General features: G+C 40.6%; 1 protein-coding gene and 1 long non-coding RNA gene across 2 annotated transcripts; one reads left to right on the top strand and one right to left on the bottom strand.

Annotated features, from left to right (window-relative positions):
• Positions 1-941: 941 nt before the first annotated feature.
• Positions 942-7,796, bottom strand: LOC113018675 (uncharacterized). The gene is made up of 2 exons (XM_026161978.2): positions 5,044-7,796; positions 942-2,546 (listed from the first exon to the last, which is right to left on the bottom strand). The coding sequence occupies exons 1-2, from the start codon at positions 7,639-7,641 to the stop codon at positions 2,532-2,534; spliced, it is 2,613 nt and encodes an 870-aa protein (XP_026017763.2). The 5' UTR covers positions 7,642-7,796; the 3' UTR covers positions 942-2,531.
• Positions 7,797-14,618: 6,822 nt separating this feature from the next.
• Positions 14,619-15,181, top strand: LOC145420925 (uncharacterized). The gene is made up of 2 exons (XR_013902160.1): positions 14,619-14,885; positions 14,967-15,181. It is a non-coding gene; the product is annotated as an uncharacterized LOC145420925 (long non-coding RNA).
• The last annotated feature ends 157 nt before the right edge of the window (positions 15,182-15,338 follow it).

Genomic DNA, 15,338 nt, shown 5'->3' with positions numbered 1-15,338 from the left:
TAACAAAAATGAGAGTGTGTCATGGTCCTGGGTCATTTGACCTAGCGTTCCTGTTTTTTGGTAATTTTGTATTATGACCTATGTATGTTCTCTTTGCTTGTCTTAAGTTTATTTGCCTAGTATATTATAGTGTTTGGTTATCCTGTTTTGAGTTTCTTATGGTCCCTGTTTAGTTCCTTGATTATTTTATTCCCTCTGCGTCTCCCTCTGTTTGTGTGTTTGTCTGAGTTCTTGTGCCTTGTTTTCCCTTTCCGGTTTATTCCATTTTTATCCAGTTTTCCCAGTCCGTCATGTCTAACTCGTCTCTTCTCTCTCTCTCCCTCTCGTCTGCCTCTCCTCCACTCCTGTGTCACATTCCCCAGTTTCCTGTTTTATTGTCTCGTATTTCCATGTTTCACGTATCTTGTTTTGCTTTCCCTGTGGTGTCATGTTAATTTGTGTCAGCTGTGTCCCCCGTGCTGTGTTCATGTTATTTTTCCCAGTTTTGTATCCCTTTTCCTTTCTCAGCAATAAAGCTGCATTTTGAGTTCACATTTCACCTAAGTGAGGTTCTTTATGCATTCTATTCAAGTGAACTCCTCAATTGTAACTACTTTCTTTTTACTGCTATCTTTTCAATAGCAGTAAATCATGATTACTGTGTAAAATATATGAGTGTCTTTTGTCCTCTCTCCCTCCTCACATCTCTAGCCAGTAGTGGCAGATGGCTGCCCTGCCTGAGACTGGTTATCCCGGGGCGTTCTTCTTGTTAAATGGAAGTTTTTCCTTCCCACCGTGACGGCATGAATAAAATTGAATGGAATTTAATGTATAGATTTTAAAATTAAATCATTCCTTGGAAATCACTCATTTCTTTGTTCTTTCACAGTAGTTATGAAAACCAGATGCACAAGTGGCTATCTTCCTGACAAACACATGGGTGGCTTAGAGTACTTTTAGATCATTACACATTTTTGAAGAGATTTTGAACGTCATCTGTCAATATGAGCTAGCAGGCTCTATTGAGAGCCATCAGAAGATAAAAAATGGCTATTCAAACTTTGCAAGAAAAACTGGGAGAAAAATGTAAGCAGTTTGAAACAAAAGCTATCCCAAAAGGAAGAAAGAAACAGATTTTAAACGGTCTTTATTATATCAAAGATTTTATTTTGATAGTCCAAAATATTTACAGGCAGTCATAAATCAAAACAAATGGTGGCCACAGGATAGTTAATTAGATATAGAAAAACTGTTATCATTCAGATTTAGCACACTTTGATTAAATTGTTACTGTAATGTCCAGACTGTGCTAATCACCAGGTCTCTCTGTGTGACAGAGGCAGCTGGACACATGTTATATATGTGATGTATGGGCTTTAACCCTTTCACGCATAGTGGTTACTTTAGTGGACAGATATTAAAAGGTTGTTTTCTTGTATTTGTGACAGTGTTGATGGTATACTAGCACATAAGCTACCACATTGGACACTGATGTGTCACTCATGTCACCCTGCCACCCACTGGTCAGTCAGTGTTGTCCACTTAAGTGGACATGTAAAAAACTCCTTGATAAAAAATGAAGATCCAAAATCCTTTTTTATGCCAAAAGATGAATAAAAATACTTGAGAAAAAATCCTGATTGAGGTTGTAATAATTTATGCATGACAGGGTTAATTCTGAAACTGTCACACTTGTTGCGATCCCTGAAAACCATTTAAACTTGAATAGCTTTTGTATAATCTAGCAATTCTGTAATGTTGTGCAGGTGTTGCTGATATGATGAAAATCGAGTGTGCTCATTAACTTCAAAGCTATTTTTTGAATGTTCCGAATGAAAAGAGGGACAAACACCAAAGCCCTGCTGCCTGAGCCTGGGAGAGAATTTTGGTGACTAATAATACATAACAATGAGAATTTAAATAATGATAAATTTGAAAAATAGCAACTACTGTGCTCCAGTGCTTTTGCTTTGGTGCACCTAATTATGCGTTAAACTTAATTATGATTAAAGACTGTTGAGCATTTATACACAGAAAAGAGCTTAAAAACAGCTTGGCATACTAAAAAGCACAAATTATATACAATTTGTACATATGTGTATTCTTTTTCGTTCTTTTTTCATTATGTTCGTTAACACACCTGGAATCTTGAATTCAAACAAAGAGAGGAGTGCAGTGTACCTTACTTAAACACCACAACCACCACGAACATGTCAGTGCTTGGCTCACTTTTACAATCATTGTTACAACAATTCAGAGCATAAATGAAACTCAGGTTACTTCTTGCTGTACACCATTTATTTCAGAGCTACAGCCTATCTAATCTATGTAACATTGTGCTTCACATCAATGGGCAGGTGAGCTAATGAAAATAACACGCAGCTTGCAAAACCAGGTCTTTCACTGTCAGACATTTGGGATCAAGACAAGCTGAAGGCAAAGTATTTTTTTTTCTTCTTTTACATCACTTGATACAACACATTTTGCTACAGTCTCTGACGCATTTTTTTCTGTGTTATTGCTCTCCAAGGGGGCCATCAGGTGACTATCAATCAGGTGCTGCCTGCCTGAGTGTAATTAAAAGAAAGAACATTTATTACAGCATAAAAAGTAAAATCTTGCTAGCTTTTTTAATATTTAAACAGAGGTGGGTCGAGTATCCAAAAATTGTACTCAAGTAAGAGTAGCATTACTTTAAAATATTATTACTCAAGTAAAAGTGAAATGTAATCGTCAAAAACGTTACTCAAGAGTAAAAAAGGACTTGGCGAAAAGACTACTCAAGTAGCGAGTAACTGTTTGAAATGTCAGATTTATTTTTTAAATAAATGCTATCAGACAAAGAAAAATTAATAAATATACAAATTTTAGTATTTTCAAAAGGAATATATGTAAAAACATCAACAAAATAAGGCACAACTATTTTAATTTCCAGATTTCAGTTTTAAAGCCTATTTAACCAATATCTACAGTAAATAATATAAATATATAAACAGTGCAAACAATTTCCAGTGCCAAGATATGCTGTAAACTTTATATTCATTTTTGCCTCAGAGAAAACATTAGAATGAGGCATCTTCAACATATGTACATACAAGGGATCTCAGTTTACCATAAGTTGTATGGGTGTGCCATTTCTTCACTCAATGAGGTGATGGTTAAGCTTCAGCAGCAGTTTGCTCTCAAGGTTCTTTCTGTGAAGCTGTAACTGTTTAGCAGTGAACAGGAGTCCTGCATCACTGAGAAGTCCTTCACAAGCTCCAGATGCAGGAAGAGCTGTATTGATTTTGATGGACAGCTTCTTGATGTGAGGAAAGCCATGCAATAGATCCACACCTCCAGTGAATGGACATGAAAGGTACCTCTCCAGCTTCCCTGCTTCTGGCTTTCCTAACCCCCAACAATATACTTTTCATGTTTGTACAATATAATATTTATATTGTACGAACGTGATAATATATTGTTCAAACGCGAAAGGTATATTGTTAGAACAATATACTTTTCATGTTATAACGTGATATAGCTCTGCTTTTCTTTTGCCTGGGTGGCAGCTCTACGCTTCCGTATCCAAGGCTTTTCAATGTGGCCTCACAAAATTATCTCGACTACAACAACCATGAAAAGAGTTGGATGGACATTGCTGCTCAATCACAGGTGCCTGGTCAATGTTTTTCATTAGTAATTTAGCAAAGTTGATGGTGGTGGTGTGTGTGTGTGTCTGTAAGACAGAGAGAGGGAGAGCGAGAGACAGATTTTGTATGATAAGCTTCATGTTATCGACGCACAGTTTGAGCAATCAGGTTGCATCAGAGCATCAGGCCGTCTAGTGTGAGACCCTGCATGGTGACCTATGAACTTTTAACCCCTGAGATTTAATTGTACAGTTTGAGCAGGAGCTGAATAAAAAAATCGCAGTGTTTGCCAAGCTTAATACAGACTGTTTAAACTAAACAAGCTGCTGTTTCACATAATAAACCCTGTCACCCGCAGTATTGCCTTCTGTTTTAACAGTTAAAGCAGTAGAGACGAGCTGTTCGCATGTGTGTTGAACTCTAGCGTCATTAACCAGGCTAGCTGTTAGCTTATAGCTCACGCTAGCTAACCAGCGTGCAGTTAAAAGGACAGCCGAAGCTGCACAAAACACCCACAAACTTCACAAACCTCACTACAACGTAGCGCCGAAAATATGATTCGCAGCTCGAGCTCGACACAGCTGCTGTAACATAAGACTGACATCCAGTTAACTACAGCTAAAAAGATATTTAGAGAAAACTTACCGTTTCCTCAGGTTACACGAGCTGAGTTTTTTCACGCTGAAAAGTTGGTTTGTTTTGGCTCTCACTGAAGACATAGCTGTTCTTTTGTACTGCTTTTAAACTAAACATTGTTTGTCTATGAGGCCAAGGCTGTCCATCCTCTTCAGCTCTAGCGTAGACGACTGGCTCTGCCATGTTATATTGTTTCTTCTTTCCGTGTGTCCACTACTTTCAGACGCTTGGGCCGCTCTGCCCGCCACAGTTTCAAACTGGTCATGTGACTGCATGGCCACATCTGATTGGTAAAAAAGTTACCGGAAACTCCACTGGCGGCGTGTTATCTAATGTGTTAAACTATTTATTTTTTTTAAAAAGTAACGAGTCAAATTTTGCAAATGTAGCGGAGTAAAAGTAACGTTTCTTCTTCACAAATGTACTCAAGTAAAAGTAAAAAGTATCGTGCAAAAAAAGGTACTTTAAAAGTACATTTTTTTCAAAAACTTACTCAAGTAAATTTAACGGAGTAAATGTAACTCGTTACTACCCACCTCTGTATTTAAATATAGTTGTATTAGCGAATTCATCAAGCATCTTATATTAATATACATGCACACCCTAAAAATTTAAAAGCAAGTTCTTTGCTATGTTGGCAAGTACACTTCAGTATGAGGTTTTGGAAAAGTCTTTAAGATATAGATAAAAAAAAAAAATAGAAAGCTAAAGGGAGAAGCTGGTTTGCCTAAACATCAAGAGCAGGTGGATGTGAAATTGTCTGTCAAAAAGAAAAGGTCTGAGCATTTTTCTTTACCTGATTTGTGTTGTTCTGCAATTGTTCTTCTGGGTTTGAATCATTGGAAGCAGGAAAGCTGATGCGGTTCACAATTGGATAATCAAAGATAAGAGGGGTCAGAGTGGCAATCTTGGGTGTATACTTAAAAAATATTGTGTTGGCCGTAGATGGGGGGAAAGATGTAGAGTTAACTTGGGGCCCTGTTGTGTTGGCTTGGGCAGTGTTTGGTGATGATTGCTCTGTAGAAAATAATGAAGGCGAACTCGACTCTATTACAGCAGTGGATTTTGGAACCATTACTGTAGATGGTAAAGGGCTGAATGAGGGTGAGGGTGTGACAGAGCTGTTTACATTTTTGTTAGCAACAGTTCCTTTACTTTGGGAAGGAGTCCCATTTGTTGTTCCCTCGGGTGTACTCTGAAATGTTTCCAGTGAAGTGTTTTCTGTCATGGTTGATTGTGCTATATGTTGTATGGCCTGAGTTGGTGTTACTGACGTAGTTGTCACAGATGCTGCAGATTTGGTAAATTCTTGTGTAAACTGATCAGTACTGCTACCTTCCTCCTTGGTTGCTGGTCTTGTTACAGATGTGGGTGACACATTTGTGGATGCTGTGGCCAGTGGTTGAAGAGTTGTGCCTTCACTTCTATATGATGGTGTGTAGGTTGGTTTTGGGACATCTGTTGGCATTTCTTTTGTTGATTTAAAAGTGGAAGTTTCTGTTTGCATGTTTGTTGTTTCATCGCCTGTACTTTGTTGTGATGCTGTGTTTCCTGATAAAGCTTTTTGATTTGATGTGATTGGAAACGATGTTGTGGTTAGGTTCGATGGTACAGTGCTATTTGTTGGTGTTGTGAATTCTGTTTCTGTGTATGATGTTGTCTGCCTTGTTGTAGTGATGCTTTCCTTTGTAGATGCTGTAGGCTCAGTTGTTGTTGCTGTAATAGACACTGTCGTTTGTGTTGATGTAAGGGCTGTTGTAGATGCATGTATATCAGTTGTGAGTGGACCAGACTGTTTGGGAGTTGTAATGGCCACTGTGTCCACAGATCCTGCAGTTTGGGTTTTCACCCCTGTTTTACTAGAACCATATGCACTGTTTGTTGGTGTTGTATGTCGGGTTGTTGTTGTTGAGCCATAGGTTTGATTCCCACCTGTGGATGGCTCTGTTGTAGATGATGCTGACGTTGACATCGGTGAAGCCGCTGATTTGGCTATCTCTGATGGTCTAGCTCCTGCTGAAGTTTCTGACTGTGTTGCCGGAGTTAAGATTGTTGATAAATCCTGTGATGTTGCAAGCGAAGCTGTTGTAGTTTGCGTTATTGTGTTGGTCACTGATTCACCATATGATGGTGTGGAACCTTTACCATCTGTTGATCCAGCAGACTGATTTGAAGTTGTATACCATTCATTTGTTATTGATGGGGCCGTTTCTGATGTGCTAGATCCTGTTAGAATAGCCGTACTTTTTGGTGATTCTGGTGTTCCCTCAGGTGTACTCTGAAATGTTTCCAGTGAAGTGTTTTCTGTCATGGTTGATTGTGCTATATGTTGTATGGCCTGAGTTGGTGTTACTGACGTAGTTGTCACAGATGCTGCAGATTTGGTAAATTCTTGTGTAAACTGATCAGTACTGCTACCTTCCTCCTTGGTTGCTGGTCTTGTTACAGATGTGGGTGACACATTTGTGGATGCTGTGGCCAGTGGTTGAAGAGTTGTGCCTTCACTTCTATATGATGGTGTGTAGGTTGGTTTTGGGACATCTGTTGGCATTTCTTTTGTTGATTTAAAAGTGGAAGTTTCTGTTTGCATGTTTGTTGTTTCATCGCCTGTACTTTGTTGTGATGCTGTGTTTCCTGATAAAGCTTTTTGATTTGATGTGATTGGAAACGATGTTGTGGTTAGGTTCGATGGTACAGTGCTATTTGTTGGTGTTGTGAATTCTGTTTCTGTGTATGATGTTGTCTGCCTTGTTGTGGTGATGCTTTCCTTTGTAGATGCTGTAGGCTCAGTTGTTGTTGCTGTAATAGACACTGTCGTTTGTGTTGATGTAAGGGCTGTTGTAGATGCATGTATATCAGTTGTGAGTGGACCAGACTGTTTGGGAGTTGTAATGGCCACTGTGTCCACAGATCCTGCAGTTTGGGTTTTCACCCCTGTTTTACTAGAACCATATGCACTGTTTGTTGGTGTTGTATGTCGGGTTGTTGTTGTTGAGCCATAGGTTTGATTCCCACCTGTGGATGGCTCTGTTGTAGATGATGCTGACGTTGACATTGGTGAAGCCGCTGATTTGGCTATCTCTGATGGTCTAGCTCCTGCTGAAGTTTCTGACTGTGTTGCCGGAGTTAAGATTGTTGATAAATCCTGTGATGTTGCAAGCGAAGCTGTTGTAGTTTGCGTTATTGTGTTGGTCACTGATTCACCATATGATGGTGTGGAACCTTTACCATCTGTTGATCCAGCAGACTGATTTGAAGTTGTATACCATTCATTTGTTTTTGATGGGGCCGTTTCTGATGTGCTAGATCCTGTTAGAATAGCCGTACTTTTTGGTGATTCTGGTGTTCCCTCAGGTGTACTCTGAAATGTTTCCAGTGAAGTGTTTTCTGTCATGGTTGATTGTGCTATATGTTGTATGGCCTGAGTTGGTGTTACTGACGTAGTTGTCACAGATGCTGCAGATTTGGTAAATTCTTGTGTAAACTGATCAGTACTGCTACCTTCCTCCTTGGTTGCTGGTCTTGTTACAGATGTGGGTGACACATTTGTGGATGCTGTGGCCAATGGTTGAAGAGTTGTGCCTTCACTTCTATATGATGGTGTGTAGGTTGGTTTTGGGACATCTGTTGGCATTTCTTTTGTTGATTTAAAAGTGGAAGTTTCTGTTTGCATGTTTGTTGTTTCATCGCCTGTACTTTGTTGTGATGCTGTGTTTCCTGATAAAGCTTTTTGATTTGATGTGATTGGAAACGATGTTGTGGGTAGGTTCGATGGTACTGTGCTATTTGTTGGTGTTGTGAATTCTGTTTCTGTGTATGATGTTGTCTGCCTTGTTGTAGTGATGCTTTCCTTTGTAGATGCTGTAGGCTCAGTTGTTGTTGCTGTAATAGACACTGTCGTTTGTGTTGATGTAAGGGCTGTTGTAGATGCATGTATATCAGTTGTGAGTGGACCAGACTGTTTGGGAGTTGTAATGGCCACTGTGTCCACAGATCCTGCAGTTTGGGTTTTCACCCCTGTTTTACTAGAACCATATGCACTGTTTGTTGGTGTTGTATGTCGGGTTGTTGTTGTTGAGCCATAGGTTTGATTCCCACCTGTGGATGGCTCTGTTGTAGATGATGCTGACGTTGACATTGGTGAAGCCGCTGATTTGGCTATCTCTGATGGTCTAGCTCCTGCTGAAGTTTCTGACTGTGTTGCCGGAGTTAAGATTGTTGATAAATCCTGTGATGTTGCAAGCGAAGCTGTTGTAGTTTGCGTTATTGTGTTGGTCACTGATTCACCATATGATGGTGTGGAACCTTTACCATCTGTTGATCCAGCAGACTGATTTGAAGTTGTATACCATTCATTTGTTTTTGATGGGGCCGTTTCTGATGTGCTAGATCCTGTTAGAATAGCCGTACTTTTTGGTGATTCTGGTGTTCCCTCAGGTGTACTCTGAAATGTTTCCAGTGAAGTGTTTTCTGTCATGGTTGATTGTGCTATATGTTGTATGGCCTGAGTTGGTGTTACTGACGTAGTTGTCACAGATGCTGCAGATTTGGTAAATTCTTGTGTAAACTGATCAGTACTGCTACCTTCCTCCTTGGTTGCTGGTCTTGTTACAGATGTGGGTGACACATTTGTGGATGCTGTGGCCAGTGGTTGAAGAGTTGTGCCTTCACTTCTATATGATGGTGTGTAGGTTGGTTTTGGGACATCTGTTGGCATTTCTTTTGTTGATTTAAAAGTGGAAGTTTCTGTTTGCATGTTTGTTGTTTCATCGCCTGTACTTTGTTGTGATGCTGTGTTTCCTGATAAAGCTTTTTGATTTGATGTGATTGGAAACGATGTTGTGGTTAGGTTCGATGGTACAGTGCTATTTGTTGGTGTTGTGAATTCTGTTTCTGTGTATGATGTTGTCTGCCTTGTTGTAGTGATGCTTTCCTTTGTAGATGCTGTAGGCTCAGTTGTTGTTGCTGTAATAGACACTGTCGTTTGTGTTGATGTAAGGGCTGTTGTAGATGCATGTATATCAGTTGTGAGTGGACCAGACTGTTTGGGAGTTGTAATGGCCACTGTGTCCACAGATCCTGCAGTTTGGGTTTTCACCCCTGTTTTACTAGAACCATATGCACTGTTTGTTGGTGTTGTATGTCGGGTTGTTGTTGTTGAGCCATAGGTTTGATTCCCACCTGTGGATGGCTCTGTTGTAGATGATGCTGACGTTGACATTGGTGAAGCCGCTGATTTGGCTATCTCTGATGGTCTAGCTCCTGCTGAAGTTTCTGACTGTGTTGCCGGAGTTAAGATTGTTGATAAATCCTGTGATGTTGCAAGCGAAGCTGTTGTAGTTTGCGTTATTGTGTTGGTCACTGATTCACCATATGATGGTGTGGAACCTTTACCATCTGTTGATCCAGCAGACTGATTTGAAGTTGTATACCATTCATTTGTTTTTGATGGGGCCGTTTCTGATGTGCTAGATCCTGTTAGAATAGCCGTACTTTTTGGTGATTCTGGTGTTCCCTCAGGTGTACTCTGAAATGTTTCCAGTGAAGTGTTTTCTGTCATGGTTGATTGTGCTATATGTTGTATGGCCTGAGTTGGTGTTACTGACGTAGTTGTCACAGATGCTGCAGATTTGGTAAATTCTTGTGTAAACTGATCAGTACTGCTACCTTCCTCCTTGGTTGCTGGTCTTGTTACAGATGTGGGTGACACATTTGTGGATGCTGTGGCCAGTGGTTGAAGAGTTGTGCCTTCACTTCTATATGATGGTGTGTAGGTTGGTTTTGGGACATCTGTTGGCATTTCTTTTGTTGATTTAAAAGTGGAAGTTTCTGTTTGCATGTTTGTTGTTTCATCGCCTGTACTTTGTTGTGATGCTGTGTTTCCTGATAAAGCTTTTTGATTTGATGTGATTGGAAACGATGTTGTGGGTAGGTTCGATGGTACTGTGCTATTTGTTGGTGTTGTGAATTCTGTTTCTGTGTATGATGTTGTCTGCCTTGTTGTAGTGATGCTTTCCTTTGTAGATGCTGTAGGCTCAGTTGTTGTTGCTGTAATAGACACTGTCGTTTGTGTTGATGTAAGGGCTGTTGTAGATGCATGTATATCAGTTGTGAGTGGACCAGACTGTTTGGGAGTTGTAATGGCCACTGTGTCCACAGATCCTGCAGTTTGGGTTTTCACCCCTGTTTTACTAGAACCATATGCACTGTTTGTTGGTGTTGTATGTCGGGTTGTTGTTGTTGAGCCATAGGTTTGATTCCCACCTGTGGATGGCTCTGTTGTAGATGATGCTGACGTTGACATTGGTGAAGCCGCTGATTTGGCTATCTCTGATGGTCTAGCTCCTGCTGAAGTTTCTGACTGTGTTGCCGGAGTTAAGATTGTTGATAAATCCTGTGATGTTGCAAGCGAAGCTGTTGTAGTTTGCGTTATTGTGTTGGTCACTGATTCACCATATGATGGTGTGGAACCTTTACCATCTGTTGATCCAGCAGACTGATTTGAAGTTGTATACCATTCATTTGTTTTTGATGGGGCCGTTTCTGATGTGCTAGATCCTGTTAGAATAGCCGTACTTTTTGGTGATTCTGGTGTTCCCTCAGGTGTACTCTGAAATGTTTCCAGTGAAGTGTTTTCTGTCATGGTTGATTGTGCTATATGTTGTATGACCTGAGTTGGTGTTACTGACGTAGTTGTCACAGATGCTGCAGATTTGGTAAATTCTTGTGTAAACTGATCAGTACTGCTACCTTCCTCCTTGGTTGCTGGTCTTGTTACAGATGTGGGTGACACATTTGTGGATGCTGTGGCCAGTGGTTGAAGAGTTGTGCCTTCACTTCTATATGATGGTGTGTAGGTTGGTTTTGGGACATCTGTTGGCATTTCTTTTGTTGATTTAAAAGTGGAAGTTTCTGTTTGCATGTTTGTTGTTTCATCGCCTGTACTTTGTTGTGATGCTGTGTTTCCTGATAAAGCTTTTTGATTTGATGTGATTGGAAACGATGTTGTGGTTAGGTTCGATGGTACAGTGCTATTTGTTGGTGTTGTGAATTCTGTTTCTGTGTATGATGTTGTCTGCCTTGTTGTGGTGATGCTTTCCTTTGTAGATGCTGTAGGCTCAGTTGTTGTTGCTGTAATAGACACTGTCGTTTGTGTTGATGTAAGGGCTGTTGTAGATGCATGTATATCAGTTGTGAGTGGACCAGACTGTTTGGGAGTTGTAATGGCCACTGTGTCCGCAGATCCTGCAGTTTGGGTTTTCACCCCTGTTGTACTAGAACCAGATGCACTGTTTGTTGGTGTTGTATGTCGGGTTGTTGTTGTTGAGCCATAGGTTTGATTGCCACCTTTGGATGGCTCTGTTGTAGATGATGCTGACGTTGACATTGGTGAAGCCGCTGATTTGACTGTCTCTGATGGTCTAGCTCCTGCTGGAGTTTCTGACTGTGTTGCCGGAGTTAAGATTGTTGATAGAATTTCGTGTTCTGATACTGCTTGGCCTACGTTTGCATTTGGTGATTGGCTGATTTGGGTACGTTCATGACTATCAGTCAAGTGTGTAACGTTACCAGGGCTTATATTTTGAATTTCATTTTTTGATGTTGTAAGTTTATGCTTATTTGGTTCTGATGTTCTGTTTTCTCCTTGGATTTCCTCTGTTCTATTCAAGCTGGTTTTCGGAGTGGTTGTTGGAGTAAATGTATTTGCTTCTGTAGATGAAATCCTTGGTTTTGGTGTGGATGAATTATCACTTTTTAGCAGCTGTTCTTCATTTGCAAAAGCCTCATTTATCGATTTGTCCTGAATTATGTACAAAGCTGTGGAAGAGATGAAAACCAAACAGTTTTACATAAACTAATGTAGTATAACATGCTATAAGCAATAGCAAAAATTAAAACCTAAATCATTTTGCTGTGATGTGTACGGAAGAGGATTAGGGCCACTGGGGAAAAAAAAGAATTCTGACTTTAATCTCAGAATTCTGACTTTTTTTCTCAGAATTCTGAGATTAAAGTCAGAATTCTGTTTTTTTTTTCCCAGTGGCCCTAATCCTCTTCCGTAGATGTGAGTATATGTATCACAGTGCACTCAAAAAAAATGATTTGCCCTCATAAACCCAAAAAAATAATTTTGAGTAAAGTGCAGCCGAAAAATATCAAATCAAATGTTTACTGACTTAAATAATTAGTCGTTAAGGAACATTTGCTTGGTATAATCTGAATATATACCAGTCAAGTAAACTTCACTTAACCAGATAGGTTTAAATTGTTAACATTTTACATCTATTTTCTTCCCTTAATACTTGGGGCAAAACGTAGAGTACAACCTGGAGAGGTCGCCAGCCTAACTGAGGTCTAACTCAGAGAGACAGACAATCATTCGCACTCACATCAAGTGGTTCACCAATTAACCCAACCCCACTAACTTACATTTTTACACAATATGTAAAAAAGAAGAAAAAAAAAGAAAAAATAGATGAAAATTTTTACATGTACTCTAATGACTTTTGAGTGCATTGTCCTTTTAGCAAATTAATTAAACTCAAAATAAAAGTGAACAGGTGAGACAAGTCTGTAACCATAACTTTGCAAATGTATGTGATACATTTTTAAGGATTAAGGCTTTTGTCGCCCCATTATTATTCTAAAAGCCCTGGTGAAGACACTAGGACGTTTGTGATCATACTCCTGACATGAACTCTGAGGTGGTGACACAATTTTCCCCAGGATGTAATTTAGGTCACATTGTCACTCAAGTTTGGGTTCCAGCTGGTGGATGAGGGAAAGGGGAGGCAAGAGGAGGAGAGACCCGAGGCAGCCACCGGTCCGAGTGTCAGGTGAACTGAACATCAGGTAAGAAGTTATGACCTGCAGTCTATCTGGGATCAGATATAAACAAGTTTAGGTGTGGTTTATTTTCGTTGTGCTGACTTTTTACACTCAGTTAGAATAACTCGTACTGCATACTAGCCAGCGGTGCACATCGCAAATTAGCTCACATAGACACATTAGTTGTGCCGCTTCTTAATGACGGTATGTTCAACTCAATTCAATTTTATTTATATAGCGCCAAATCACAACAAAAGTTGCCTCAAGGCGCTTCATAGATAAAGAGAAAAACCCAACAATTATATGACCCCCTAACTCCCTTTTAACAGGAAGAAACCTCCGGCAGAACCAGGCTCAGGGAGGGGCGTGGCCATCTGCTGCGACCGGTTGGGGTGAGAGAAGGAAGACAGGATAAAAGACATGCTGTGGAAGAGAGACAGAGGTTTATATCAGATATGATTCAATGCAGAGAGGTCTATTAACACATAGTGAGTGAGAAAGGTGACTGGAAAGGAAAAACTCAATGCATCATGGGAATCCCCGGCAGCCTACATCTATTGCAGCATAACTAAGGGAGGATCCAGGGTCACCTGGTCCAGCCCTAACTATATGCTTTAGCAAAAAGGAAAGTTTTAAGCCTAATCTTAAAAGTAGAGATAGTGTCTGTCTCCCGAATCCAAACTGGAAGCTGGTTCCACAGAAGAGGGGCCTGAAAACTGAAGGCTCTCCCTCCCATTCTACTTTTAAATACTCTAGGAACAACAAGTAGGCCTGCAGAGCAAGAGCGAAGTGCTCTAATAGGGTGATATGGTACTACAAGGTCATTAAGATAAGATGGGGCATGATTATTTAAGACCTTGTATGTGAGGAGCAGGATTTTGAATTCAATTCTGGATTTAACAGGAAGCCAATGAAGGGAAGCCAAAAGAGGAGAAATATGCTCTCTCTTTCTAGTCCCTGTCAGGACTCTTGCTGCAGCATTTTGGATTAGCTGAAGGCTTTTCAGCAAGTTTTTTGGACATCCTGATAATAATGAATTACAGTAGTCCAGCCTGGAAGTAATAAATGCATGAACTAGTTTTTCAGCATCATTCTGAGACAGGATATTTCTAATTTTAGAGATGTTGCGCAAATGGAAGAAAGCAGTCTTACATATTTGTTTAATATGTGCGTTGAAGGACATGTCCTGGACAAAAATGACTCCAAGGATCCTCACGGTGTTACTGGAGGCCAAGGTAATGCCATCCAGAGTAAGAATCTGCTTAGATACCATATTTCTAAGATTTTCAGGGCCGAGTACAATAACCTCAGTTTTATCTGAATTAAGAAGCAGAAAGTTAGCGGCCATCCTCGTCTTTATGTCTTTAAGACATTCCTGCAGTTTAACTAATTGGTGTGTGTTATCTGGCTTCATGTGTCATGGTCCGGGTGAGTGCGGGGTTTTTCCACTCTGCTGGGCTCCACCTTCAGGCAGAGACTCCAATCAGCTTTCACACCAATCAAGTCACCAGTATATAAGGCCAGCACTCACAACAGACCTCTGCCAGATCTACTGCTAACTCACGTTAGTGCTAGGCTCCCAAGCCCTTGTGAGAGCCTCCTAAAAATTGCATTTCTCCTCACCGTGTTTTCTTTGTCATAGGACCCACCTGGCCGTCACGCTGAACTACACACATCTCCGCCTGGATGCTGGTTGCTTCCTTATCATCATAAGACTCCACCTGCCTGCCTCCCTGCCAGGTCCCTTGCTCCAAGTATATTCTGGACCCTCTCTGGAGACTCCTTGCATGACACTTTCACCTGCAACGCGTAAGCCTTAACCACCACAGTCTAATCCTTCGGCTATGATTCACTAGACTGCCACTGACTGCCTGTCTTTTGTCATTATAGTGACTGTGTACCTCCACCCAAGCCGCTGCCCCTTTGTCCATTCCCAGGATCCGTCTATGAAATCTTGCACCTAGTCATAGCACTCAGTCAGAGTTTCATGTTCATAGTTTGGCCTCATAGTTCTCAGTTCATAGCTTCCACAGCTCATAGCATTCAAAGTTTCCTGCTTTGTAATTTTACTAGGCACTGTAAATAAAGCACTGTGTTCACGCCTGTTTTGCCTCCCTCTGTGTCTGCATTTGAGTCCACACCCACAGCCTGGCCCTCTCGGCCGTAACATCATGAATAGATAGAGCTGGGTGTCATCTGCATAGCAGTGAAAATGTATGCTATGTCTTCTAATGATGCTGCCTAAGGGAAGCATGTATAATG

This window comes from Astatotilapia calliptera, chromosome 3, assembly GCF_964374335.1.
Source record: "Astatotilapia calliptera chromosome 3, fAstCal68.1, whole genome shotgun sequence".
NCBI classification, from domain to species: domain Eukaryota; kingdom Metazoa; phylum Chordata; class Actinopteri; order Cichliformes; family Cichlidae; genus Astatotilapia; species Astatotilapia calliptera.
The sequence above is the reverse complement of the archived record's forward strand: the minus strand, read 5'-3'. Positions and strand labels throughout refer to the sequence as shown.